Here is a 26,113-nt window from a genome sequence, read left to right as displayed (position 1 = left end):
TCTCCATTGCTGTTGGTCTTTAAAAAAGATGGTGAAAAAGAAAAAAAAAAGCTCTACTGAGCTGCTTGTACAAGAATAGTGTCTGAAAGCTAACAAGCTAGGAATTGTCCTGTTGTTCAGCACATCATTGCCGAAAGTTAACCTAAAACACCAAATTTTTTGAAAATTTCCTTCTCCATTTTTCCTCCTAACTTTCCCTTTTTAATGTTTATTGTTTACTTTCATTAGAAATATCTGCTGAGACTCATTGCTCCATTCTGACCAAGAAGGGTACAGTGTTTGAGAAATGCCATGCTGTGGTGAACCCTATTCCTTTCTACAAGGTATGAAATTATTATGATGGATGTTGTACAGAGGGAGTCCAAATATAAACCAGAATTGGACTCATATACGGTGTCCCATGCATTGAATCAGCAATGCAGAGAAGCTTAGGAACAGGTGTGGTTTTGAAAATTATGTCTCCACCACACTGAAAGTCTGTTTGGTCACAGGCACCAGTCCCATCCTTGTGAATCAGAAAATATTTTTGCTCATGCTGCAGTTGTCCATGACAACATCTTTAACTGTGCAAACTGTTGATTTTACCATGTGCATAATTGAGTTTAGTATACTTGCCAATCTACACAAAACATTTTGAATATTAAATGAGAAGCAGAAAATAAACAAAGGCATTTTTTAGGGTACTAAATATGTTTTATTTACATCAGCAATGCACTTACTCAGATATTTTCCATCAGTTTTAGTTATGCAGCAGTATGTATCTTGTGTGACTTAGTCCTGTAATTCAGCATAGAATCATATTGTTTGGGAATGATTTTTGAGATTGAGTCCAACCATAAATACAATGCCAAGTCCACCACTACACCATGTCCCTAATTGTCACGTCCACACATCTTTCAAATACCTTCAGGGTTTAGCACTTCCAAATGTCTGATCCCCAGTAACAAAGTACTCTCTGTGTGTTGGGTTTCAGAGATGTGTCTACCAAGCCTGTAATTATGAAGAGACCTTTCCTTATATTTGTTCTGCTCTGGGATCATATGCACGAGCATGCAGCTCCATGGGTTTAATCCTTGAGAACTGGAGGAGCAGTATGGACAATTGTAGTGAGTACCTGAACCAACTCTTAGAGGTTTGCCATCAGATGAGTAATGAGGAAATAGTGATCAGAAAGAAGAGCTGCAATTTGGTAACAAATATCTAACTGTTGGATACCCTTCTAGTGTCTGTCGCAACAGCATTGTTATTTCAAGACTATATGAAAAAGATTATTCATATGCTTTAAGGTGAACATGTGGATACTTCCAGGACTTGATAATTAAGTTACAGAATAGCCAGAAAAATAAAGCTATCCTGTAAAATAAGAAAAAATCTGTAGCCAGTTTACACTAGTTCTATTTTATTATTTTGCAACTCAGACATAGGCACGGATTTCACTGTTACTGAAAAATACATTGATATTTCTGCTAAGATTCCCTTTGCATTATTAAATTCCAAGATTCACAAAAAAGCTGTAAGGTATTTTACCTGCATGAAACTTCTGAACAGCTGCATAGTTTGCTGTTAAGTCTTGGTCTGCAACATGTTTTGCTAGAGCTCCAAATCCACAGGAAGAGAAGCAACAGGAAGCATTAAGCATTGAAACTGTTGACACAAAATAAGCAGCACATAGTAAGCAAAAAGGACATTATCTTTCACAAGGAAGACGATCAGTAAATGAAGTTTAACATACACTCTTGTCTTGTTTTATAGCCATTACTTGCACTGGCAATCAAACATTCAGCTACAACACCCAGGCATGTGACAGGACATGTTTGTCACTCTCCAACCGAGCCCTGGAATGCCATCCAACTGATATTCCTATTGAGGGCTGCCAGTGTCCTAAAGGAATGTACCTGAACCACAAGAATGAGTGTGTTCGTAAATCTCATTGTCCCTGCTACTTAGAGGACAGAAAGTACATCCTGCCTGACCAGTCAACAATGACTGGTGGGATCACCTGGTAAGTGTGTTTAAAGGTGAACAAACTGAAAATGGAGGGGTCTTCATGTATGTGTCAAGGGTACTACAACTGCAGTAAGTAGACAAGCACCACACAGCTACTTAGTCACTCCAGCAGGATGTGGAGGGGAATCAGGACAACAGCAAGAAACCTTATGGGTAGAGCTATAGACAGTTTACTAAGTTTCTTTACTAATAATAAGCAAAAAGCCTATTTAGTGAGCAAAGCAGCATGAACGAGCAAAGCAGCATGAACAATCAAAGCTAAGTAAGGAATTGATTCAGAACTTCCCGTCAGCAGGCAGCCATTCAGACGTTTCCAGGAAATCATGAATTTGCCATGCATAATGGGGTTTGTTGGGAAGACGAGTGCTGTAACTCAGAACATCCCTCCTTCTTCCTTCTTTACCTGAGCTTTTATTGCTGGTATAGTATGGAATCTTGCTTTGGTCAGTTGGGTCAGTTGTCCTGGCTGTGTCCCCTCCCAGCTTTCACTTAGAATGAAAATACCTTGCTTCTCAGCCTCCTCCCTGGCAGAGCAACTTGATGAGCAAGAATGCTGGGACACTGTTCAGCACCAGCTAAAACAACATTGTGTTATCAACAATGTTTTGGTCACAAATCCAAAACATAGCACCACTGTGCTGCTACAAAGAAAATTAACTCCATTCCAGCCCAAACGAGTAGAGTCTCCTTTATTTTTAATAGCATAAATTTCTTTTTCAAGACTTTTTTTTGCTCTTTTCTAAACTACAAATATTCTTAACTGAACAGAAAACGTTTTACTTACCTTCAGCTTGGAAATGTTACAGAGAAAAATAAACAATAATAGCTGAGATCTGGTTATTCATACTAGGAGATTTTCTCAACAGCTCATAGTGACAATTGCCTACTAGTGATAATTGGCATTCATTTTCCCAACTGATGTTATTGTATAATACAAAAAGTGAAGAGACATGTTGACTCATATTCCACTTCAAATGATGGGAAGGAGGTAGTAACATGAGCAAAACGTTTTACTTAAAAAATTTTGCAAAAAATCAAAATTTCTTTCTGAGAAGAGGTTTTCATTGATTTTTCTTTTTCTTCCTAGCTACTGCGTTAATGGGAGGCTAAGTTGCACAGGCAAACCTCAAAATCCTGCAGGTATGAGTCTGATATTGTTTACTTATAAACATTTTTTGTCCTTTATGTTGTAAAATTACTACTTTGCTATTTTCTTCTGTGTTAATTTCTCCTCAATGTTAATTTTTCTTCCTTTTTCCTAGAAAACTGCAAAGCTCCTAAGAAATACATATCATGTTCTGACAATTTAGAAAACAAGTATGGAGCTGCATGTGCCCCTACCTGTCAGATGCTGGCTACTGGAATTGAATGTGTGAGTTTCACAGCTCTGGGATATTTATCCTTTTGAGAGAGATAGAATGTTCTAGTTGTTACTTAGAACTAGCTACATTGCTTCTAGTCAAATTAAAGGCATTATTTTTTCTTACATGATGCAGTTAAATATCAGTCTGTGGACAAAAAAATGGCACATGTATTTAAGAATTGATTAAAGAAATTAATTGCATGAATTAATGAATGAAATTCTATTAGAATAAAAATCCATTGAGGATTCTTAACTACATGGCTATAATCTCTGGCTCCATAAGCTGTGACTCCATGTCAATGGAAATATGGGGTTTATGCTTCCTGTTCTGTTTTTTTCTGAACTCTCTGCTGCTGTTGGTCACAGAATGCAGGAGACCTGGGCTAGGTGAAGATCTGGGCTGTCCTGATAGGGTTTTCTTACATTAAGGAAACAGATTAATTGGAAGAATTGTAATAAGCTTCCTTGATATGAAGAATATTCTGTTGTACTGTTTCTGAAAGACTGGTACTGATGGAAGATATGTTTTTCAGAGTCTTCAGGTATGTTTAGTATCTCAGACCACAAGTATATGTTACAGCTTCAGTGAAACTAGTTCAACTGACAGCATATTAATACAAGGAACATCACAAAACTAAAATCAAGCCCAAACACGACTTAGCACAGGTTCACTTTTGACACCATTCACATCCAGGATAAAATGCATCTCACATTCCTGTCTTTTTGTTTTGCAATCTGTTGGCCTTTCCCAGATACCCACAAAGTGTGAATCAGGCTGTGTCTGTGCTGATGGCCTCTATGAAAATCTTGATGGCAGGTGTGTGCCAGCTGAGGAGTGTCCATGTGAATATGGCGGCCTTGCTTATGGGAGAGGTGAACAAATCCAGACAGAATGTGAGATCTGGTAAGAATCAGAGTATTTCATTGCAGATCCTCTGTTTCACTGAAGTGTACAGTCAAATAAAAATAAGTGTGTAACTGACTGGAGAGTAGGAAATGGCAACAGCTGTAAAGAAGAAATACTATGACAGAGTACAGGGATTAACGAGAGAAGCTTAACATTTGACAGGATATGTATGGATAAGAGTCATTATACCAGCTTCAGGGACAATTTCTGCCTTATGTATGTTCAGGAATAAAGGCATCCAGTAAGGCCTGTGACTGTAAATGATACAAAGTCAAGAATTATTAACAACCCACTTAAGTAAAGATGAGGGCAAAAATTTTCTTCTTTTCTGTATGTAAAAGTAATCACCCCGAAAAAGATTCCCATCTCTTTAGCAGCATTCTCAGAGTACTTTATTCCCTTTCCAGTTACTAATCTATTATTAAAAAAAAAAAACAAAACACTCCCCAAATTACACAGAGCAGTGACTTCTGATCTCGTTAAGAGCAAAAATAAATGGGTTTTATATACTATTTCTTTCATTTAAAAAGCACAAACATTATCTAAGATTTCTTCTTTATTATTATTTCATTTTCTAGGCAGTCCATAAAGTTTAATTATGGTTCTTATATTAACTGTAATTTGGTCTCAGTGTACATAAGTCAATTAATCAAACATGTTATCAATAAAAGTGAATATATATAAAAATAAGCAGGCGAAGATGGCATTTCTTTGAAATCTGAGTGTGGTTTCTCTTCTCACTCCCAGCACTTGCAGAAAAGGCAAATGGAAATGTGTTCAGAAAACAAGGTGTTCCTCCACCTGTAATCTGTATGGAGAAGGCCACATCACCACCTTTGATGGACAGCGTTTTGTGTTTGATGGCAACTGTGAATACATATTAGCTATGGTAACCTGCTTCTGATTATTTCAGCAGCATCTCAGCATCAAGCAATAGCTGGATTTAAGAGACTAATAAAAATATGCTAGGATGCATCAATAAACAATACAGCACTTTGAATCTTTATAACCACCTACTAAGTTTCTATATATTATATTTATTTCAATGCTTAGAATGAAAATATTCCACTTCTAAAAAACCAAAATTTTAATGCAATTATAACCAATTTTAGATTTTTTAAAAATATAATTGTTTAAATAGTCACTGTATTCTGTACCAGATAAATATGTCTTTTAGGGAAGTTACCAACAAAGCAGAAGTCATCACCTCCCAAAACAGAATTATTCGTGACATTTTAAGCATCCTGTATTTTCTTATACTTTTATGTTTTAACTTGGAAGACTTCAGGCACAGTCTGTTGAACCTTTGTGTTTCTTGTGGTTTGTTTTGGGGTTCTTTTTAGGATGGCTGCAGTATTAGCAGACCCATTTCCTCTTTCAAAATTGTTACTGAGAATGTCATCTGTGGGAAATCAGGAGTTACATGCTCCAGATCCATCAGCATTTACCTTGGGGTAAGCTCTTCTTTCTGCCATTATCCAGCTGAATAGATTTTAAGACTAGGTTTTTCTTAGTTTTTTGGAAGCTTTAGCCGTGTCTTAAGAGAAGGATCTTGTAAGTGAAATTATGTGCTAAACCTAGAGCCTTGGTTTTAGTAGGAAATGCCATAGCTGTTTGTTTGGGTTTCTTTAATTCTCATGTTGTTTCATTCTCCAAGAATCCTGTCTATGTAGAAGCCAGGAAATTTTGAAGTTCACTCTGCAGTGAATTGCTCAATCAAAAAATACTGTTTTCCTGCTGCAGTATTACAGCAGCTGAACTTCAGCAACGAAAATACTGAAACTTGATAAGTTGTAACTTTCAGATAAATTTTCTTCCAGAATCTGACAATCATACTGAGAGATGAAACCTTTGCTATTTCTGGGGAAAATCCTGGTATAAGATACAAAGTGAAAAAGAATGCCCTTCACCTGATGTTTGATATCATTATCCCAGGAAAATACAACATGACCCTTATTTGGAATAAGCACATGAACTTCTTCATCAAGATCTCCAGAGAAACACAGGTATTGCAGAAAAATTTCCTTTAAGTGTCCCTCCATTCAGATTGAATTGCACATTTGATCATGGTTGCCTTGAATCTCTGTGATAGCAAAGGTTTTCCAGAAATGCTACCAGCAATTCAGTTTTATCATTATCTCCAAAACAGCAGAGATCTTCACAAGAAGCTAACTTTTAAGGGATTTCTGTACTGCATTCAGGAAATTTTTTAGCTAAATGTTTGTAATTTAGGCATTTGCACATTTGAATTAGATCTCTAAATAGTGACAGTTTACAGTTTAGACGAGAAACCCACTCACAAGTATGTTATGAGAGAGTATTTGTAGATGACATTCCCTCCTAAAGCACAGGAAACAGTCAGTGATCAAAAGGGAAGGTGAGAATTTTAACTTGCTGAACTGATATTGATGCTTTCATTGAATCTAGGAAACAATCTGTGGTTTGTGTGGTAACTATAATGGCAACATGAAGGATGACTTTGAAACTCGAAGCAAGTATGTGGCATCAAACGAGCTGGAATTTGTCAACTCTTGGAAAGAGAATCCTCTCTGTGGGGATGTGTACTTTGTAGTGGACCCCTGTAGCAAGAACCCTTATCGTAAAGCATGGGCAGAAAAGACATGTTCCATCATCAACAGCCATGTTTTTTCTGCCTGTCACAATAAGGTAAGAATTTATTTGCTTTTTAAAAATTATTTATAGGCATAATCCATATTCTTCCAAATGCTCAACCTCCAACAGGTGATTTTCTATTTGGCAAAATGTTTCAATAAAATACATTTTAAAATGTTTATAGCTCACATTTATGTTAATTTTCTTTTTTTTTATTTGCACTTCACCAGCCATTTTGTAGATACAAATGCTAAATATGCTATTAACTGATTAGTTAAAACTAAAAGAGTGAAAAAAGAGTGAAGACTTAAGAATCAGGAATTAGTCAGTCTGTTGGTGATGCCTCATATTGATCAATGCATTTTCAGGTGATGAAAACCAGTAAGAAATGTGGATAATACTGCAGTGGCTATGCATATACATAGAGTATAATCCTGGAAAATGAATCCCTTCCTCTTGCCATGCAGGTGAATCGGATGCCCTACTATGAGGCCTGTGTCCGAGACTCCTGTGGGTGTGACATTGGAGGGGACTGTCAGTGCATGTGTGACGCCATCGCAGTCTATGCCATGGCATGCTTGGAAAAAGGCATCTGCATTGACTGGAGGACCCCTGAGTTCTGTCGTGAGTTTCCTTAAGCTCTCCTTAAACAGGTTTAAGAGATTTTTATTGTCAGTATATTCATTTGGCAACATAGGAAACTTAGTAATAACTACCTCAAGGTCTGCATTTTGTCTGTGGGCAAAGAGTTAACCTCAGACACCTGGGTTTCAAAATCTGTACTTTACCAAAATATTTTAACTCTTTTTGCCATGGAATAATGAGAGAGAAAGTAATGTGGTCACAGAAAGCAGATTGTTTTCTTCTGCTATCAGTGTATAGTGCACTGTGATTTTGCCAGCAGAGAGAGCATGAAATGGTAAAAAAAGAATGTTTTATTTGAGCTATGATGAAATCAGTTTCTGTATGGATGTCAAGGGAATGTAGACAGCTGTGTTGGCTGGAACACTGTAAAACAGGAAAATGACATCAAGGTGTTCCAAAACAGCAAATACAAAGGAAAAAAGAGGATGAACATGCTATAAATCAATGTTAGTGTTGTCATCTTGATGGATTTCTTTCCACATTTCAATATATTGTGTATGAAAAGTTGTGGAAATGTCTGCATACTGTACTTGCAAAAAAACCCCTGACTTCCACAAGTTAAAATATGCATTTACATCACAAGCTAATCACTGCAGTGGCATTTTTTTATTCCAACTGTTAATTAATTTTGTCTTCCTTCTAGTACTTTGGAAGTATCCCAGTATGCCATTAATTTGAAAAAGAAAAATCTTCTCTCTTGCTTGTCCTTTTTTTAGCTGTCTATTGTGAGTATTACAATTCTCATAACAGAAAAGGAATTGATGATGCTTTTTCCTATGACTACAACGATGACAAATGCACCTGGCACTACAGGCCTTGTAACTGTCCAAATCAAAACTACAAATACGTCAATATTGAAGGTAATAACCTCTTCTGCTGTAAACCAGGAAACAGTAACATAATTATTTTCAGTGCTTTTTTTTTTTAATCAGTCATATTACAGTTAAATAATAATCTAATTTATGTTATTTTGGAAGAAGTTTTGCTGATATTTCCCTTACCAGTAGTGTTTTAAATACATAATCAACTCAGTAGATGTACTATATTTAGCTTTATATCAGGCTCAGCCAGTCTGGAAGAGAAATTTTAACTTGCACCAAATCAAAAGAATGCACTGTACTTAGGAAAGAAAACATGGAGAGAGAAATTAATATTTTTCTTAAACAAATGGATATAGCTGGAGAAACTAAAAAATTCCTACATAGACAAAACCTCCTTCTGAGGATAACATTGGAAATACTTACCTGAATAGATGATGTTGAACTTTATACTATTTTTTAATAACATATATATAATATATTCAATTATAAATAGTGTAAATTAAATGCCTTTCTCTGAGAAATGTAAAACAAACTTCTCTTCCTCTTTCTTCAGGCTGTTACAACTGCTCTCATGATGAATACTTTGACCATGAAGAAGAAAGGTGCATGCCATGTGGTAAGCAGCATTTCTTTCTCCACAGTAACTTGAAAACCATACGACAACTTTTGCACAGACTCAGAGAAGATATTTTTCTAGTATCTCTTCATAAATGAGTGTTCATCTAAACACAACTTCCTTTCAAAATAAACCCATTACTATACTGCTTGTAAAATACAGTATTGGTGTTCTAATCTGTGTGAGGCACAGGCACAGCAGAGCTGTGAGTCTCAGAGGTATTCAACACGTTTCACAGAAAAAAGGGGAAACGTCTAGCAGAAAAGCAGATTTAGCTACTGGACTCAATAAATATCTTTCTAGATTTTTTTTTAATTAACTTGAGGTTTATTACCATATAGCTTGTTTCCATGAAAACCTATCTTAATAAATAAGGTTTTGGATAGATTCTAGCTGGACAGTTTGGATTTTCATGCAGATGTAAAAAAACCTTAAGAACAAAATTCCCATTATAAAATTTGTCTTGTGTAACCAGGATCTTAGCTAGTGATCTCCTTTAGATACAAAACCATGTTCCACTATCCCTGAAAACTGAGGTTAGCCATAAAAGTCATAACAAAGATAGAAAAACTTACTAGTGTTCATTATAATAATGAGATATATTGATTTCTTTGTAAGTAAGTCCTTTGATGTGAATTTGACCACTGAAATATGTAAAATTAAATACTTTCAGGAATACCTCAGTAATTAGCAGAATTCTTGGAATCCAATCAGAGGAGATTTGCCTTATCAGGGATATTTTAAATTTTTTTTTTTTCACAAATATAATCTGTTTTGCCTTTATGTAACAGGACAAGTAAACGTTACCACCACACCCGAACCATCTTCACCTTCACCAGGTGAGTTTACACAGCTGACCAACTGTGTAACTTAGACACTGATATTATGTCCTGATAAGTGTTTCTGAAATCAATCGTGTCATTTTTTGTGTGATATGGCAGCATTATCATTTTCACATGCATAAGATGAAATTATGAAAAATACCCTGGTACCATAATATCCTGGGCTGCATCAAAAGCTGCATAGCCAGCAGGGCAAGAAAGGGCCTCTGCTCTGATGAGAGCCCACCTGGAATGCTCTGTCCAGCTCTGCAATCTTTAATTCAAGAAAGACAGAGGAGGGCCACAAAAATGACCAGAGGGCTGGAACACCTTTCCTGTGAGACAAAGCTGAGATCTGGGGTTGTTCAGCATGAGGAGGAGAAGGCTCTATGGAGACCTCTTTGTGAATTTTCAATACTAGAATGGGGCTTATAAGAAAGATGGAGACAGACTTTTTAAGTAGGGCCAATTGTGATGGGACAAGGGGTAATGGTTTTAAATCAGAAGAGAATAAATTCTGACTAGATGTAAGGAAGAAATAGTTTATGATGAGGCTGGTAAAACACAGGAAGATGTTCCAGCCAGGAGAGGCTGTTGAATCCCCTTACCTGGAAGCATTCAGTTAAGGCTGGAGAGGCATTTGAGCAACCTGATCTAGTTGAAGACATCTCTGCTCATTGCAGAGGGAGTGGATTCGATTACCTTTAATGATCTAAGCCAACCAAAGTCATTCAATGATTCCGTGATGAAAAGGATCTCACATAAATGTATGTCATATCTGACTAGGGACTGGCCATATAACACTTCAACAATTGAAGAAAATCTTGATGGAAATGTGTTGACTGACTAAACCAAATTCCTATAGCCTGATACAGGAAAGGAATCTACATATCTTGATCTTAAATTTGTTAGAAATTCCAATAATTTCCCTGAAGACATATGGTATTGGAAAACTTTATACTGTCGGTTGTGTGAATAATAAAATTATGGATACTATTTTATATAGGGTTGGAATATTGTTCCAGCTCTGCTGATATGAACAAGTGTTTATGCCAAATTCATTTTAAATCAAAGAAAAAGGTATAAAGTATCTCCAGGAATACCTGTTTAATGTATTCACTGCACATAATAGCAAAGGAAGCAATGGATAACAGCTCTTCAAGGTTTAATCTAAAAGGTAATGGGTTTTAATAGTAGCTACTGATAATAGCTATAAAAACACTTGTTTTACTTTAGAAAAATTCCATTAATATAGATACGTTATCAATAGATTATTGAGGACTATTTCTCATCTTTTAATTTTGATTTTTTTTCTCTTAGTAACAACAGTGCAACCTGAAGTAACAAGAAGCTCTACCACAAGCACACTTCTAACAGAACCCAGTACTTCTTCTGCAACAACTGCATCACCTGAGACTACAAATCCAACAATAACTGCAAAAATTACAGTTCCAAGAACTTCACAACCTCTTGTCACAATAAAGTCAACTACTGGTAGGTTTTTAGTGTTATTTCCTAAAATTAATTATTATAAGCTTGTTCTAAACCTCTGTTCATTGTTGAGATACCATTCATAGCAATGCATTTCAAATTCACAACATCCAAGCATTAGACTCCAAATCATGAAGCAGGCAAAGCAAGCTTCCAGAGGGAGTTTCTAAACTAGAAATGTTAAGAAGTGTAGATTGAAAGTGCATAAAAAGATATAGGATATAGGCATTAGGTTAAAAATGCAACCAAAGAGTGAGTCAACTGAGAAACACAATTAGAAGTTCTACAAGCAGTGAGCAAGCCCAGCTCCAGTTGGGTTTATTAGCTCAGCTTCAGCCTCTTTTCCACTGGTTCATTTATGGAGTTCAAGAAGCACCCAGTCTATTGACTCTGAATAATGTAAGCAAGCCCCAAAGCAGAGTCACACAGGTATCAGTGTAACAGCTTTGTCTAGGCTTCTAAAGCCCTGTTCTCTGGAAGAGGACTCTGCCAGCATCAATTACCTTCTGATTCTGTGGCTTGTGGAGCCTCATTTAGCCTCCTACCAGCATGCACTTCAGCTAATAAACCATCTTGGACCATGGCTGTCAGGGAAAGCAGAGGTAAAAATAGGTTCCAAAGGTGTCAAAATACATGAAAGCTGACATTGTGACAGATGATTTGTGCACTGAGGCAAGGAGAGTATACAGTATGATGTTATTTAGCTTTTCAATACAAATTGCATAAAGCTGCACGTATGGCTGATTTGAAACATAATAAAAGCCAATGGACAAAGCCCATATAGACTTTAGCCAAAGTGACAACAAAGCTAACTACTTATATATTAAACAAATGTAATATAGAAAAATACAGAAAATTAGAACAAAGTCAGATATGAGACAATAGAAAAATACAAGCTCAGAAATATTTGGTAAGTTTATGAGAACATGAATACAACAATCATACTGAAAATATTTGAAAAATAAAAAATTATCTCTAAAATACTAATATCTTCTTTATAATTTATCTGGTTTTAATTTTTCTGTGAATTGGTTACTCACATTATATTTTTACCTTTATTCCAAAAGAACATACAACATCAATTTTTACCACATCAAACATGACTACAACCATCACTACCCCTTCCATGACCACCTCAGTGAAAAGAACCATGGCCACTACACCAAAATCTCTTCCCTCATCAACCGCTGCTTCAACTGAGACAGAACAAGTAGGGGTCACCTCACCACCCTTCAAGACCACCACCAAAAGGGAAATGGCAACCTCCCCAACACCTACTCAAACCACAACTTTCAGCCAGCCTAAACTAACAACAGCAGGTAAATAACACTTTCTTACATCTGTCAGGTGAAGCCATCACTCACAAGGCATATGTCAATATACTCCTTATAAAAAAAGCCAAGCATTCTTACCAGTGGTCTTAACATTGCTAACAGAAAGGAAAGGACATGGATAAGAAGTGTGATTAAAATGGAGATTTGTCTTGCCAACAGAACAAGCATCTGACCTCCAAATATGATGTTAAAGCTAAGATTTGTCTTCTGACACTTCTCCAAATTTAGACAAAATCTCTCTATGCCTCAAAGCAAGTTCTTGATAACTCACAGTCCACAGAATATATATTTCCCCTACCCATTGTAAGAAACACTCCCCCCAAAAATATTAACCTTTTTGAATGTCTGACACTCAATAAACAAACAAGGATGGTCTCCTCTGAGACTGTTTGACAACATGAATTGCTACATTAGCAACTGACAGGCTGGGACAGTGTGTGGTGGGAAGTCTACTGAAGTGGGAGGGCAGCTGTACATTCTTTCCCATATCCAGGTCTCTCCCACAAAGTACTGTTGGGGTGCATATATCTGTGCAAGCAATAACAGCTTCCTCTAGGAAGCTCACCAGCTCCCAACCATTACTAATATTCATTATTTCACCACAGAGAGTGAGGGAACCGAAGCAACCACTCTGCACTACCCAGAAGGTGAGTAAAAGGGACTAGAGAGAATGCACTTGGCCTAAGACTCTGCTTCACTTACCTCAGTTTTTCCAGATGATGGTCTTGCCTGGTTTTGAATACTTGGGGAGGGGAAACATGTGCATCCAAGCAAGACTCTTCTTTCCTCATGAGCTTCAGAAAAAGGCAGGGAGTGTCACATTGTCAGAGGCACCCTTCAGACCCACCCTCAATCAATTTGTGCTTTTCTCTCTGCAGTTGTCACCCATGTAAGAACAACGTTGACACAGCCTGCACAGCACCTCATGACACAGACACAGACCACCCCTGCCACATCCACCAGCAGCACCTCTGTCCCAGGAGAGACCAGCCCTGCCACCAGCCCAGAAGTTCCACTGACAAGGACATTTCCAAGCTCCAGCTCTTTGCCTGTCACTTCAGTCTCATCTGCTTCTTCCCTCTCCTCAACCCAGCTGGGAACATCATATCCTGGTAAGGCTCCCTCCTGACCTTTTTTTTGCTCTGCCTGCTTTTTCCAGCTTCCCACCCTTCTCTTCTAAGAAGCATGTCCCACAAAGGCTTCAGTTTTGTTGTCAGTTCCCCCTGCTATTGCCACAGGACACCAGCAGGTCCTGGGCCTGACCCACACGTGATCCTGACTGTATCCTTCTCCCTGCAGCTTCAGGGCTTTGGCTCTGGGGCACTGGTCTCTCTTGAGGGTTCAGGCATCCATGAGTTCCTGCCCCATATCTACCAATCAGATACAAGCTGAAACATCTCTCTCTTCTTACAGTGCTGCCCTGAGAATGCACAGTGGGGCAGCGGTGAACGAAAGGTGGGGAAACTGGAAACACATCTCCAATTTCCAGCTCAGGACAGTTTTGAGTGAGAGGCATAACCCAAGGCATCATTTCCAGCCAAAGGATGCCTAGGCCCTGGCACATCCATGAAAAGTGCCATTCAACAAATATGACCTCATGCTGACCCCAAGTGCAAGAGTCACCAGTGGAGGGTGGGCAAGAAAGTGTGCACTCAACTCCAGGCTGAAGTTCTTTCACTTAGACCCATGTGCCAGATTTGTCTTAGTGTTGATCCTCCTTTGGGGAGATGCCACAACATGCTTTGCCTAGCATCCTTCCCAAGACTCAATGATTTTTTTCTCTCATCCCTTTCTTTGTAGCAAGGGAGCCAACCAGAGCTAAGACACCAACTACTAAAGTAGTAACAGGTGAGTGCTCTGGTCTTGAAAGAGATGAGAGTCATCCCAGCCAATGCATCCATATCCTTCAGTAGCTATGGCTCTCCCATGGATCCCTCCAAGACAAGTCTGCAGCAGGACAGTTTTAAACTACCAGTAAACAAATGCTACCCCTTCCCCACTCAGCTGTTCCAGGAAGAAGGAGATGATATAAATAGCTAGAAGTCAACCTTCAAAATAGTCAACAGCAAGCACATACGAAAGAGAAGCAGGACAGGATGGAACATATGTAGGATAATGGGCACTGTTACTAACTGAAAAAAGAAACCAAACCCAAATCCAACTAGATTTAGTGGGAACTAGGCCTCCCATGCTGGGCCATAACTGAGCACAAAACCTCCAAAACAGAACAGTCAATATCACCAAAATACCCCTAAGCCAGCAAGATATAACTGACCTGTGTTTCCCTCCTGGCAGCCTTCACCCACAAACAGTCAACTGTGCCACACATTGGGCCACCTGTGACCACGTACAAGACCTCGGCTGCCACCTCTATCAGCAGCACCTCCAAGACCTCTGTCTCCACAGGAGCCAGCCCTCCAAGCAGCACAGAAGTGCCTCTGGAAACAGCCTCTCCACATCCCAGCTCTCCACCTGCCCCCAGCAGCCCGCTCAGCACGCGGCTGCCATCCACTGCCACCACTTCCACAGCCGCCTCCACAGCAGCTCCCAGCAGCAGCCCCAGGCCCACACCTACAACCCTGAGGCCCCAGGCCTCTTCCCCAACAACCGGTGCTGCAAAGGAGTCTCCTGTCACAGAGTCCTCTGCACCCACCACAGCCAAAACCAGCACCCTGCCATGGCCTGCTTCTTCTCCCTCCTCAACTGTGTCCTCAACATGGCTCAGCTCCCTACAGCCTGGTAAGGCTCTCTCTTACCTGTGCTGCTACTTCTGCCTGCTCTCCCTTTTCTCTTTCATTTCACCAATGCAGACCACTTCTGCATTAGTTTCTTTAACGTTGCTCTCCATTCCCACTTTTTTTGAATCAGCAGTATAATGCGGTTGTCATTTGGTATTGCCCTGGGGCTCCTGTCACTCTCACATTGGCCACCATGTCAGTTCTGAAGTGGGCAAACTTTAATGTGCTCCTGTTCCTTGGGAGACTTGCACATCCACAGAGGGTCCGCTTCCAGAAAGAGGAAGAGGCATCATGCCTGAAGGAAAGCAGCGTGTCATTTTCCTCCCTTTTTATGGGAAAAAAGAGGGCAGGTATAGGGCAGAGCCCATGGTCTCACCTCCTTCTCTGATAAATACTCAGTGCAGCATGCTGAAGTTGTTGATGTTTGTGCTCCCAGTCCGGCGCTACAGCAACCACATTTGCCTTCTCCTTATGCCCTAATCCACAACTGACCTGTTTTCCTCCTGGCAGCCTTCACCCATGAACCGTCAACTGTGCCACACATTGGGCCACCTGTGACCACGCACAAGACCTCAGCTGCCACCTCCATCAGCAGCACCTCCAGGACCTCTGTCTCCACAGGAGCCAGCCCTCCAAGCAGCACAGAAGTGCCTCTGGAAACAGCCTCTCCACATCCCAGCTCTCCACCAGCCCCCAGCAGCCCGCTCAGCACGCGGCTGCCATCCACTGCCACCACTTCCACTGCTGCCTCCACAGCAGCTCCCAGCAGCAGCCCCAGGCCCACACTTACAACCCTGAGGCCCCAGGCCTCTTCCCCAACAACCGGTGCTGCAAAGGAGTCTCCTGTCACAGAGTCCTCTGCACCCACCACAGCCAAAACCAGCACCCTGCCATGGCCTGCTTCTTCTCCCTTTTCCTCATCTGTGTCCTCAACATTGCTCAGCTCCCCACAGCCAGGTGAGGCTCCTGAGCTCCATTTTTGATTATTTCTATCCAGCCACACAGGCTGCATGCAGAGTTGTTTTAGTTTTAGCACTCAATCCCCTATGTTTATGCATTGGAACACTGGTATGGCCTTACTTAGTTAAGCTCTGGAACACTGATCTTGCCCATGGAGGCTGAACTGCCAGCCTCAGAGGGGACTGTCCTTTAGCTCTGCCTGTTCCTTGAAGGGGCATATGCATATTCACACAGGGTCCTCTTCTAGGAGCTGGTAGTAGGATGTTGCCCATTGGAAGGCACTGTATCCATTTCCTCCCTTTTTAAGATAGAAATCAGACAGCTTTAGAGAAGACTCACAGTCTCATTGCTCACTTTTTCCCAGGGAATATCGAGTACAGCACAGCCCTGCTGTTTTTGTTTATATCCTAATTCTCAGGCAGCTAACTACCTTCATTCCAACTTTTGCTGCGCTCATCCTCAAAAGCTCTGTGCTTTACTTCCAGCAGCCTTCACCCATGAACAGTCAACTGTGCCACATATCCGACCATCCGTGACCACACACAAGACCTCAGCTGCCACCTCCATCAGCAGCACCACCAAGACCTCTGTCTCCACAGGAGCCAGCCCTCCAAGCAGCACAGAAGTGCCTCTGGAAACAGCCTCTCCACATCCCAGCTCTCCACCAGCCCCCAGCAGCCCGCTCAGCACGCGGCTGCCATCCACTGCCACCACTTCCACAGCCGCCTCCACAGCAGCTCCCAGCAGCAGCCCCAGGCCCACACCTACAACCCTGAGGCCCCAGGCCTCTTCCCCAACAACCAGTGCTGCAAAGGAGTCTCCTGTCACAGAGTCCTCTGCACCCACCACAGCCAAAACGAGCACCCTGCCATGGCCTGCTTCTTCTCCTTCCTCAACTGTTTCCTCAACGTGGCTCAGCTCCTCACAGCCTGGTAAGGCTCCCTCCTACCCATCCTGGTACTTCTGCCTTCTCTCGCTTCCTTTCCTGCCAGAGAGGTTGCTTGCAAAATTGTTATAGTTTTTCCTCCCCATTCCCCCTTTTTCTGATTTGGAACAGTAGTATCGTCTTACTTGGTTATGGCTCTGGGACACTTGTCTCTTTCATGGACCCTACCTGTCTTAAATGAGACTGACTTTATGCTCTCCTTGTTATTAACTGGAGGCATGAATATCCAAACAGGCTGCTCTTCTAGGAACAGGTACTGGGATCCTGCCTGCTGGAAGCTGCTATATCCACTTCCTCCCTTTTTAGGACAGATGCCAGACAGTGGCTTGTGGAGGAGACTCATAATCCCAGTGTTCCTTTTTTCTGGAAATACTCACTTCAGCATTGGCATTCCATTTTAAATTTTATCCACAGTTGGAGTTCTCTGACTACCTCCATTTCCTACTCTTGTCTTCATCCTCAACTGACCTGTTTTCCTCCTAGCAGCCTTCACCCATGAACAGTCAACTGTGCCACACATCGGACCATCCGTGACAACACACAAGACCTCAGCTGCCACCTCCATCAGCAGCACCTCCAGGACCTCTGTCTCCACAGGAGCCAGCCCTCCAAGCAGCACAGAAGTGCCTCTGGAAACAGCCTCTCCACATCCCAGCTCTCCACCTGCCCCCAGCAGCCCGCTCAGCACGCGGCTGCCATCCACTGCCACCACTTCCACAGCCGCCTCCACAGCAGCTCCCAGCAGCAGCCCCAGGCCCACACCTACAACCCTGAGGCCCCAGGCCTCTTCCCCAACAACCGGTGCTGCAAAGGAGTCTCCTGTCACAGAGTCCTCTGCACCCACCACAGCCAAAACCAGCACCCTGCCATGGCCTGCTTCTTCTCCCTCCTCAACTGTGTCCTCAACATGGCTCAGCTCCTCACAGCCTGGTAATACATCCTCCCAGCTGTCCAGCTCTGCCCAGTTTCTCACACTCTTCCATCTCCATTCCTTCCATGAACCATACAGCACTTTTGGATCTTTCTCTGCCCATCCTACCATTCCCACTGCCTTTGCTCAGCTTGGTTCCTGGTCTATTCCTGGACATGTGCACTGGCTCTGCTTGGGATAGAGCTAATTATTGTTCCCAGCAGGTTTCCTGGTATTTTAGATGTGAGTCCCAGCCGGTGTTGATGGCACACAAGTGCTTTGGTGACTGATCAGGAGTGCCAGCTCCACCCACAGGCCTTCTCTGTTTGTCCTTCTGCCAGCCTGGGAGTGGGCATGGGGTGGTCACAAGTCCATCAGGGACACAGCAGCATAGCTGGCCCAAAGCCAGTGTCCAAGGAGACACTGCATACCACAGAATATCATGCTGAGCTGTACAGTGGGGATGGACTGAATGGGACAGTTATTCCCAAACAGCCATTGCTTGGAGACTGTCTGAATATTAGACAGTGGCCAGAAGTTGTAAGTGATGGCTATCTTGGGGGTGGGTCTTGGTTTGTTTTTCCTGTAGTTTCTTTATTTTGGCAAATTTTTTCCATCCAGACATATGTGGCTATTCTTGCTTTTCCCAGTTCTCTCCCCATGCAGGTTGAGTGGTAGTGAATGAGTGATTGCAAGGGTAGGCACTTCACATGCAGACAGGGTGACCCCATCATCACCTGGCAAGTATTGGCCCTGACCGGCCCTGAATGATGACAAAGATAAATGGATGAGCAAAATGGTCATTCCACTTCTCAGAATAAATCAGTACAATACTAGGCATAACTTCTCCTCACAACAATATAACACAACGCTTGTACCTATCTCCTTTACTTTCCCCTTCTGCCCTCATTCTCAACTGACCTGTGCTTCCCTCCTGGCAGCCTTCACCCACAAACAGTCAACTGTGCCACACATTGGGCCGTCTGTGACCACGCACAAGACCTCGGCTGCCACCTCCATCAGCAGCACCTCCAGGACCTCTGTCTCCACAGGAGCCAGCCCTCCAAGCAGCACAGAAGTGCCTCTGGAAACAGCCTCTCCAAATCCCAGCTCTCCACCTGCCCCCAGCAGCCCGCTCAGCACCTGGCTGCCATCCACTGCCACCACTTCCACAGCCGCCTCCACAGCAGCTCCCAGCAGCAGCCCCAGGCCCACACCTACAACCCTGAGGCCCCAGGCCTCTTTCACAACAACCAGTGCTGCAAAGGAGTCTCCTGTCACAGAGTCCTCTGCACCCACCACAGCCAAAACCAGCACCCTGCCATGGCCTGCTTCTTCTCCCTCCTCAACTGTGTCCTCAACATGGCTCAGTTCCCCACAGCCAGGTGAGACTCCTGAACTCCTTTTCTGATTATTTCTGTCCAGCCACACAGGCTGCATGTAGAGTTGTTTTAGTTTTTGCACTCCATCCCCTATGTTTATGCATTGGAACACTGCTATGGACTTAGGCTCTGGGACACTGATCTTGCCCATGGAGGCTGAGCTGCCAGTCTCAGAGGGGACTGTCCTTAAGCTCTCCCTATTCCCTGAAGGGACACATGCATATCCAGACAGGGTCCTCTCCCAGGAATAGGTAGTAGGATGTTGCCCGTTGGAAGGCATTGTATCCATTTCCTCCCTTTTTAAGACAGAAACCAGACAGCTTTAGACAAGACTCACAGACTCAGTGCTCACTTTTTCCCAGGGAATACTGAGTACAGCACAGCCCTGCTGTTTTTGTTTATATCCTAAATATGAAGCCTCTGACCACCTCCATTTCCAACTTTTGCTGCGCTCATCCTCAAAAGCTCTGTGCTTTACTTCCAGCAGCCTTCACCCACAAACAGTCAACTGTGCCACACACTGGGCCACCTGTGACCACGCACAAGACCTCGGCTGCCACCTCCATCAGCAGCACCTCCAGGACCTCTGTCTCCACAGGAGCCAGCCCTCCAAGCAGCACAGAAGTGCCTCTGGAAACAGCCTCTCCACATCCCAGCTCTCCACCTGCCCCCAGCAGCCCGCTCAGCACGCGGCTGCCATCCACTGCCACCACTTCCACAGCCGCCTCCACAGCAGCTCCCAGCAGCAGCCCCAGGCCCACACCTACAACCCTGAGGCCCCAGGCCTCTTCCCCAACAACCGGTGCTGCAAAGGAGTCTCCTGTCACAGAGTCCTCTGCACCCACCACAGCCAAAACCAGCACCCTGCCATGGCCTGCTTCTTCTCCCTCCTCAACTGTGTCCTCAACATGGCTCAGCTCCCTACAGCCTGGTAAGGCTCTCTCTTACCTGTGCTGCTACTTCTGCCTGCTCTCCCTTTTCTCTTTCATTTCACCAATGCAGACCACTTCTGCATTAGTTTCTTTAACATTGCTCTCCATTCCCACTTTTTTTGAATCAGCAGTGTAATGTGGTTGGCATTTGGTATCACCTGGGGCTCCTGTCACTCCCACATTGGACACTATGTCAGTTCTGAAGTGGGCAAACTTTAATGTGCTCCTGTTCCTTGGGAGACTTGCACATCCACACAGTGTCTGCTTCCAGAAGGAGGGAGAGGCATCATGCCTGAAGGAAAGCAGCGTGTCATTTTCCTCCCTTTTTATGGGAAAAAAGAGGGCAGGTATAGGGCAGAGCCCTTGGTCTCACCTCCCTTCTCTGATAAATACTCAGTGCAGCATGCTGAAGTTGTTGATGTTTGTGCTCCCAGTCCAGTGCTACAGTGACCGCATTTGCCTTCTCCTTATGCCCTAATCCACAACTGACCTGTTTTCCTCCTGGCAGCCTTCACCCATGAACCGTCAACTGTGCCACACATTGGGCCACCTGTGACAACATACAAGACCTCGGCTGCCACCTCCATCAGCAGCACCTCCAGGACCTCTGTCTCCACAGGAGCCAGCCCTCCAAGCAGCACAGAAGTGCCTCTGGAAACAGCCTCTCCACATCCCAGCTCTCCACCTGCCCCCAGCAGCCCGCTCAGCACGCGGCTGCCATCCACTGCCACCACTTCCACAGCCGCCTCCACAGCAGCTCCCAGCAGCAGCCCCAGGCCCACACTTACAACCCTGAGGCCCCAGGCCTCTTTCACAACAACCAGTGCTGCAAAGCAGTCTCCTGTCACAGAGTCCTCTGCACCCACCACAGCCAAAACGAGCACCCTGCCATGGCCTGCTTCTTCTCCCTCCTCAACTGTATCCTCAACATGGCTCAGCTCCTCACAGTCTGGTAAGGCTCCCTCCTACCTATCCTGGTACTTCCTGCTGCTCTCCCTTTTCCTCTCTTCATTTCTGTCAGAGCAGATTGCTTGCGTGGTTGTTTTATTTTTTGCTCTCCATTCCCATTTCTTTTTTCACCACCATGGTGGTATAACAATTCTTCATTATGGCCCTGGAAAAAGGTCACGCCCATTTAGCCCAGTCTGCCTGTCTTGGACAGGCAGTCCTTGCACACTTCCTATTCCTTGAAAGGACATGAACATTCAGAAAGGGGCATCTTCCAGGAAGATCATACCCCTAGGAGGGCACCCTCTCCATTTCATCCCATTTAAGGGGTATGTAAAGAGAAGCTTCTGGACAGGACGCAGTCCTAGTCCTCCCTCAAACTTGGGAATACTCACTGCAGTACAGGAATTCTGGTTTTCTTTGTGCTCACAGCCTGAAGCTTCAATCAACCATCTTTGGTTTCCCCTTCTGCCCTCATCCTCAACTGACCTGTTCTTCCCTCCTGGCAGCCTTCACCCATGAACAGTCAACTGTACCACACATCCGACCATCCGTGACCACGCACAAGACCTCGGCTGCCACCTCCATCAGCAGCACCTCCAGGACCTCTGTCTCCACAGGAGCCAGCCCTCCAAGCAGCACAGAAGTGCCTCTGGAAACAGCCTCTCCACATCCCAGCTCTCCACCTGCCCCCAGCAGCCCGCTCAGCACGCGGCTGCCATCCACTGCCACCACTTCCACAGCCGCCTCCACAGCAGCTCCCAGCAGCAGCCCCAGGCCCACACCTACAACCCTGAGGCCCAAGACCTCTTCCCCAACAACCAGTGCTGCAAAGGAGTCTCCTGTCACAGAGTCCTCTGCACCCACCACAGCCAAAACCAGCACCCTGCCATGGCCTGCTTCTTCTCCCTCCTCAACTGTGTCCTCAACACAGCTCAGCTCCTCACAGCCTGGTAATACATCCTCCCAGCTGTCCAGCTCTGCCCAGTTTCTCACACTCTTCCATCTCCATTCCTTCCATGAACCATACAGCACTTGTGGATCTTTCTCTGCCCATCCCACCATTCCCACTGCCTTTGCTCAGCTTGGTTCCTGGTCTATTCCTGGACATGTGCACTGGCTCTGCTTGGGATAGAGCTAATTATTGTTCCCAGCAGGTTTCCTGGTGTTTTAGATGTGAGTCCCAGCCGGTGTTGATGGCACACAAGTGCTTTGGTGACTGATCAGGAGTGCCAGCTCCACCCCCAGGCCTCCTCTGTTTGTCCTTCTGCCAGCCTGGGAGTGGGCATGGGGTGGTCACAAGTCCATCAGGGACACAGCAGCATAGCTGGCCCAAAGCCAGTGTCCAAGGAGACACTGCATACCACAGAATATCATGCTGAGCTGTACAGTGGGAGTGTAGGGCATTTACTGCCAAGTAGCCATTGCTTGGATAGTGACTGGAAATTGGCAAGCATGCACTGTGGTGAGTGACTGCCTTTGCATCTCCTAGGTGGATCCTCATTTGGTGTTTAATTTATTAATTTCTGAAAACTGTCTCTGGACATGCGTGGGTGTTCCTACTTTGGCTTTTCTGATTCTCTTCTCATATCTGAGCAAGGGGAGATAACAAGTGTCCAGGTGAGCATCCTCAAATTTACCTGTGCCTTCCTCCTGGCAGCCTTCACCCATGAACAGTCAACTGTGCCGCACATTGTACCACCTGTGACCATGTACCAGACCACAGCCACTACCTCCGTCAGCAGCACCTCCAAGACCTCTGTCTCAACAGAAGTGCCTCTGGAAACCTCTCCAAATCCCAGCTCCCCACCTGCCCCCAGCAGCCCGCTCAGCACCCGGCTGCCGTCCACTGCCACGTCTCCATTCTCTTCTGTTTTGGCCTCAACTGTCAGCACAATGTCTGTGCCTACATCCCTGACTACTTCCACATTTAGGTCTGCTGAGAGCACTACACATCCTTACTTCCAAAACACCACATCCACTCCACATGGCAAAACATCTTCATTAGCTGCTCCTACCAGTATCGCTGCCCAGTCTCGGCCAGCGTTGATCCCAACTGTTGTGTCTACAACTGTTACCTTTGCTCCCCATGTTATCACGACGGCTTCTACAGAGTCAGTGGAACAGAGTTCCCTGCAAACAACAACTCTGACCACTGCCCGCACGACATCATCTCCTCCTCTCACCTCTGGACTTTCAACATCCCTGTCTTCTGTTGTGCCATCAACAGTGCCACATGGTAATGTATCTCCATCTTATTTCCTTTATCATAGATTTGCTTTGAATGCCTTTTTTTAAATGAGTGTATTGATTTTCTTTACGTATTCTTTGGCTATGATCCTGTTTGTATCCATGGGCTTCATCTTTTCTTTTTGCCCTTTCTGCAGTTACTTTTCTAAAGCTATTGTCTGACATCTTTGATTTTATACAGGTTCCCTGCTATTCAATATTTTAAACATTAAGAAGTGTGGTTAAAGAGCCTGACAGGATGCACTTCAGGAGAGCCACAGAACCTTCATTCTGTCATCTTAAAAAGCAGAAACTTCTTATTGCAACAGGCTATCCCCTCATTACCCTGCAGCTTTCCTGTTAGCTCAGACATGCTTTGTACACTTGAGCATATAGATACAGCATCTTAGTCTACTGCCCAGTTAACAGTTGTCTCAGTTTCCAATAAAAAAATCCCAAAGTCATACTCCAGCATTAACTGAGCCTTTCCTGCAATAATGTTCAATAATCTGTAACCTTTCTCTCAACAGGGGACCTGACTATGCTTAAAAGATCATTGTGCAGGATCAGGTGTGAGCAGTGTATGAATTGCCTTCATTGTTTTCAACCTCTTTGTCTCCTTAATATAAACTTCAAACACTGTCTTTGAACTCTTTGGAAAACTTGTGTTTTCAGTCAGCTTTCTGCTTCATAAAGTGCTTAGTGTGGTGCTTCAAGGCAGAGGAAAATATAACACTGACACACAGAATTGTTACCTAACATGTAGCATTACACATTCTCCCTAGCAAGGCAAGTTGTGAACTTCTGTCTACCTATAAATATATCCTTAAAATGAGTAAATTAAGCAATTTTCAAGTAAAGTCTGTGAACCAGAAATCTACCAGAATGAGCCAACAGCTGTCCTCTTTGCATATTTGTGTTCTCAGCATAGGATTAGTTTTTTCCATGCTGGACTGAATATGTACTATATTCTTAACAGGATTTTTTTGCTCATTTGTAATTCCAACAATTTCTGTTTTCTTAAAAAAGAACTTTATTATTTTGTTGTCCTCCAGGGTAAGCCTCTCCTGACACTTTAAATGGCCAGTTTCAAACCTTCTCTTGCTGTGTAACTCGCTTGTGACTTGTTAATTATCTCATGCAGTAAGAGTAGTTTTCCAGGAAACCAAATATAGAGGCTTTGAGCAAAGGTCACTCAAGAAGACCAAGATGAATTATAGCAGAATTTTTTTCTTTTTACATTTGACAGAGCGTTGTAGAGAAGTTGAATATGAAGAAGAAATAACTTACAAAGGCTGTTCCACAAATGTCACTTTGAGCCGATGTGAAGGAACATGTCCCTCTTCAACAAAGTAAGGATAACTGAGGCTGTACAGTACTAAAGCTGTTTTCCTTATTTGGTCATCTGCAAGTAGGGAAATTTATGAACTGTGCCTTTATAATTCAGGGAGGAAAATGTGGTTAGCATCCACCCAGCAATGTACAATGTCGCTGTATAAACCAGTTAATAGCAACAATAAGGTCATTAATTACACAGGGATTTACATCTAATCAAGGAAGGTCATCTCACTTCCTTAGGTTTTTGTTGTTTTGTTTTTAAAAAAAAGCCAGACATCAGTGTTCCAGGTTTGGAGGGCTATTTTGTTGTTTTGATGGTTGGGGTTTTGGTTTTGTTTGTTTGTTTTTTAAAGACTGAAAAAGTGGTTTAGACTATAAATACCTATTTCAAATAGCTAAGACAGTAAAATAAGATATTTCATCTGAGGTAACTAATGCCACTTCAGTTGTCTCATAACATGCTCCTAATAGGGTAATTGAGGTATATTGTATAATCACAAGGGTACTATCTGAGCCTGTGCAGTTCTGCTGCCCATTAGGAGAATCTGACAGGAAATCAAGGCTTCAATACAACTAAACAGTGCAGCAGTATTAGAGTTCAGTTATTGGGCGGGGGGAGAAGTTACATTCCCAACAATCAACAATCTAAGCCAATACAATGTTCAAGAATGGAAAACAATGAAGGGTTCTACTTTTGCAGGAACTGATTTAAATTTATCTTTATGCTAAAAATTGTCCCCTTCAAAGCACATTCAAGCATCCCCCAACATTTTGAAAACTGAGGAAACGACAAAATCAGTCATCCAGAGAGTTGACAAAAGGGCTGTGAAACCTGGAGGAAGACTTTTAGTGTTAAGGTTTGTCTCAATTGCTAAGAAAGTTGTGGTTAAAACCGAGTTGTAACTGAAACCAAGAAAACTTCTCTCCCTCAAAAGACGGTCTTCCAAAAAATATTTTTTTTTCCTTAACTCTCTTTTTTCCATACCTGAGTTCTGGCCTGTTATCATACAGTTTCCCCCTAACAAAGAGAAAGGCAGAACCAAGGCAAGCAGGAGGCTGAACACAGTCAGGAATCAACAGCCTGAGAACTGCTGTACTATAAGGACAGACTC

At 43.1% G+C, this 26,113-nt stretch overlaps 1 protein-coding gene and 1 long non-coding RNA gene across 3 annotated transcripts in view; one reads left to right on the top strand and one right to left on the bottom strand.

Annotated features, from left to right (window-relative positions):
- Positions 1 to 21,982, bottom strand: part of LOC135303399 (uncharacterized) — a 34,841-nt gene extending 12,859 nt beyond the window's left edge. The window contains exons 1-3 of one of the 2 annotated variants that reach the window (XR_010364893.1): positions 21,924 to 21,982; positions 13,321 to 13,412; positions 1,528 to 1,644 (exon numbers count right to left, since the gene is read on the bottom strand). This is a non-coding gene — a long non-coding RNA (uncharacterized LOC135303399). Of the gene's footprint in view, positions 1 to 1,527; positions 9,756 to 13,320; positions 13,413 to 21,923 lie in introns of those variants that run through there. The other variant, XR_010364892.1, reaches the window with a different exon arrangement.
- MUC6 (mucin 6, oligomeric mucus/gel-forming) overlaps positions 1 to 26,113 on the top strand; it is a 47,477-nt gene that overhangs the window by 16,901 nt on the left and 4,463 nt on the right. Inside the window, exons 15-41 of the mRNA XM_064425172.1 lie at positions 229 to 323; positions 974 to 1,106; positions 1,753 to 2,002; positions 3,095 to 3,147; positions 3,270 to 3,379; positions 4,123 to 4,274; positions 5,025 to 5,166; positions 5,621 to 5,731; positions 6,098 to 6,283; positions 6,705 to 6,944; positions 7,358 to 7,514; positions 8,252 to 8,395; positions 8,910 to 8,972; positions 9,764 to 9,811; positions 11,114 to 11,287; positions 12,352 to 12,603; positions 13,224 to 13,265; positions 13,497 to 13,730; positions 14,419 to 14,466; positions 14,914 to 15,357; positions 16,805 to 17,248; positions 17,749 to 18,187; positions 19,106 to 19,557; positions 20,039 to 20,485; positions 22,589 to 22,591; positions 23,095 to 23,673; positions 24,913 to 25,015. Of these exons, the coding sequence (XP_064281242.1) occupies positions 229 to 323; positions 974 to 1,106; positions 1,753 to 2,002; positions 3,095 to 3,147; positions 3,270 to 3,379; positions 4,123 to 4,274; positions 5,025 to 5,166; positions 5,621 to 5,731; positions 6,098 to 6,283; positions 6,705 to 6,944; positions 7,358 to 7,514; positions 8,252 to 8,395; positions 8,910 to 8,972; positions 9,764 to 9,811; positions 11,114 to 11,287; positions 12,352 to 12,603; positions 13,224 to 13,265; positions 13,497 to 13,730; positions 14,419 to 14,466; positions 14,914 to 15,357; positions 16,805 to 17,248; positions 17,749 to 18,187; positions 19,106 to 19,557; positions 20,039 to 20,485; positions 22,589 to 22,591; positions 23,095 to 23,673; positions 24,913 to 25,015 (5,545 nt within the window). The remainder of the gene's footprint in view (positions 1 to 228; positions 324 to 973; positions 1,107 to 1,752; positions 2,003 to 3,094; positions 3,148 to 3,269; positions 3,380 to 4,122; positions 4,275 to 5,024; positions 5,167 to 5,620; positions 5,732 to 6,097; positions 6,284 to 6,704; positions 6,945 to 7,357; positions 7,515 to 8,251; positions 8,396 to 8,909; positions 8,973 to 9,763; positions 9,812 to 11,113; positions 11,288 to 12,351; positions 12,604 to 13,223; positions 13,266 to 13,496; positions 13,731 to 14,418; positions 14,467 to 14,913; positions 15,358 to 16,804; positions 17,249 to 17,748; positions 18,188 to 19,105; positions 19,558 to 20,038; positions 20,486 to 22,588; positions 22,592 to 23,094; positions 23,674 to 24,912; positions 25,016 to 26,113) is intronic.

Source organism: Passer domesticus, chromosome 6 (assembly GCF_036417665.1).
Source record: "Passer domesticus isolate bPasDom1 chromosome 6, bPasDom1.hap1, whole genome shotgun sequence".
NCBI lineage: Eukaryota > Metazoa > Chordata > Aves > Passeriformes > Passeridae > Passer > Passer domesticus.
Note: the sequence above shows the minus strand (reverse complement) of the source record. Positions and strands in the feature narration are given on the sequence as shown.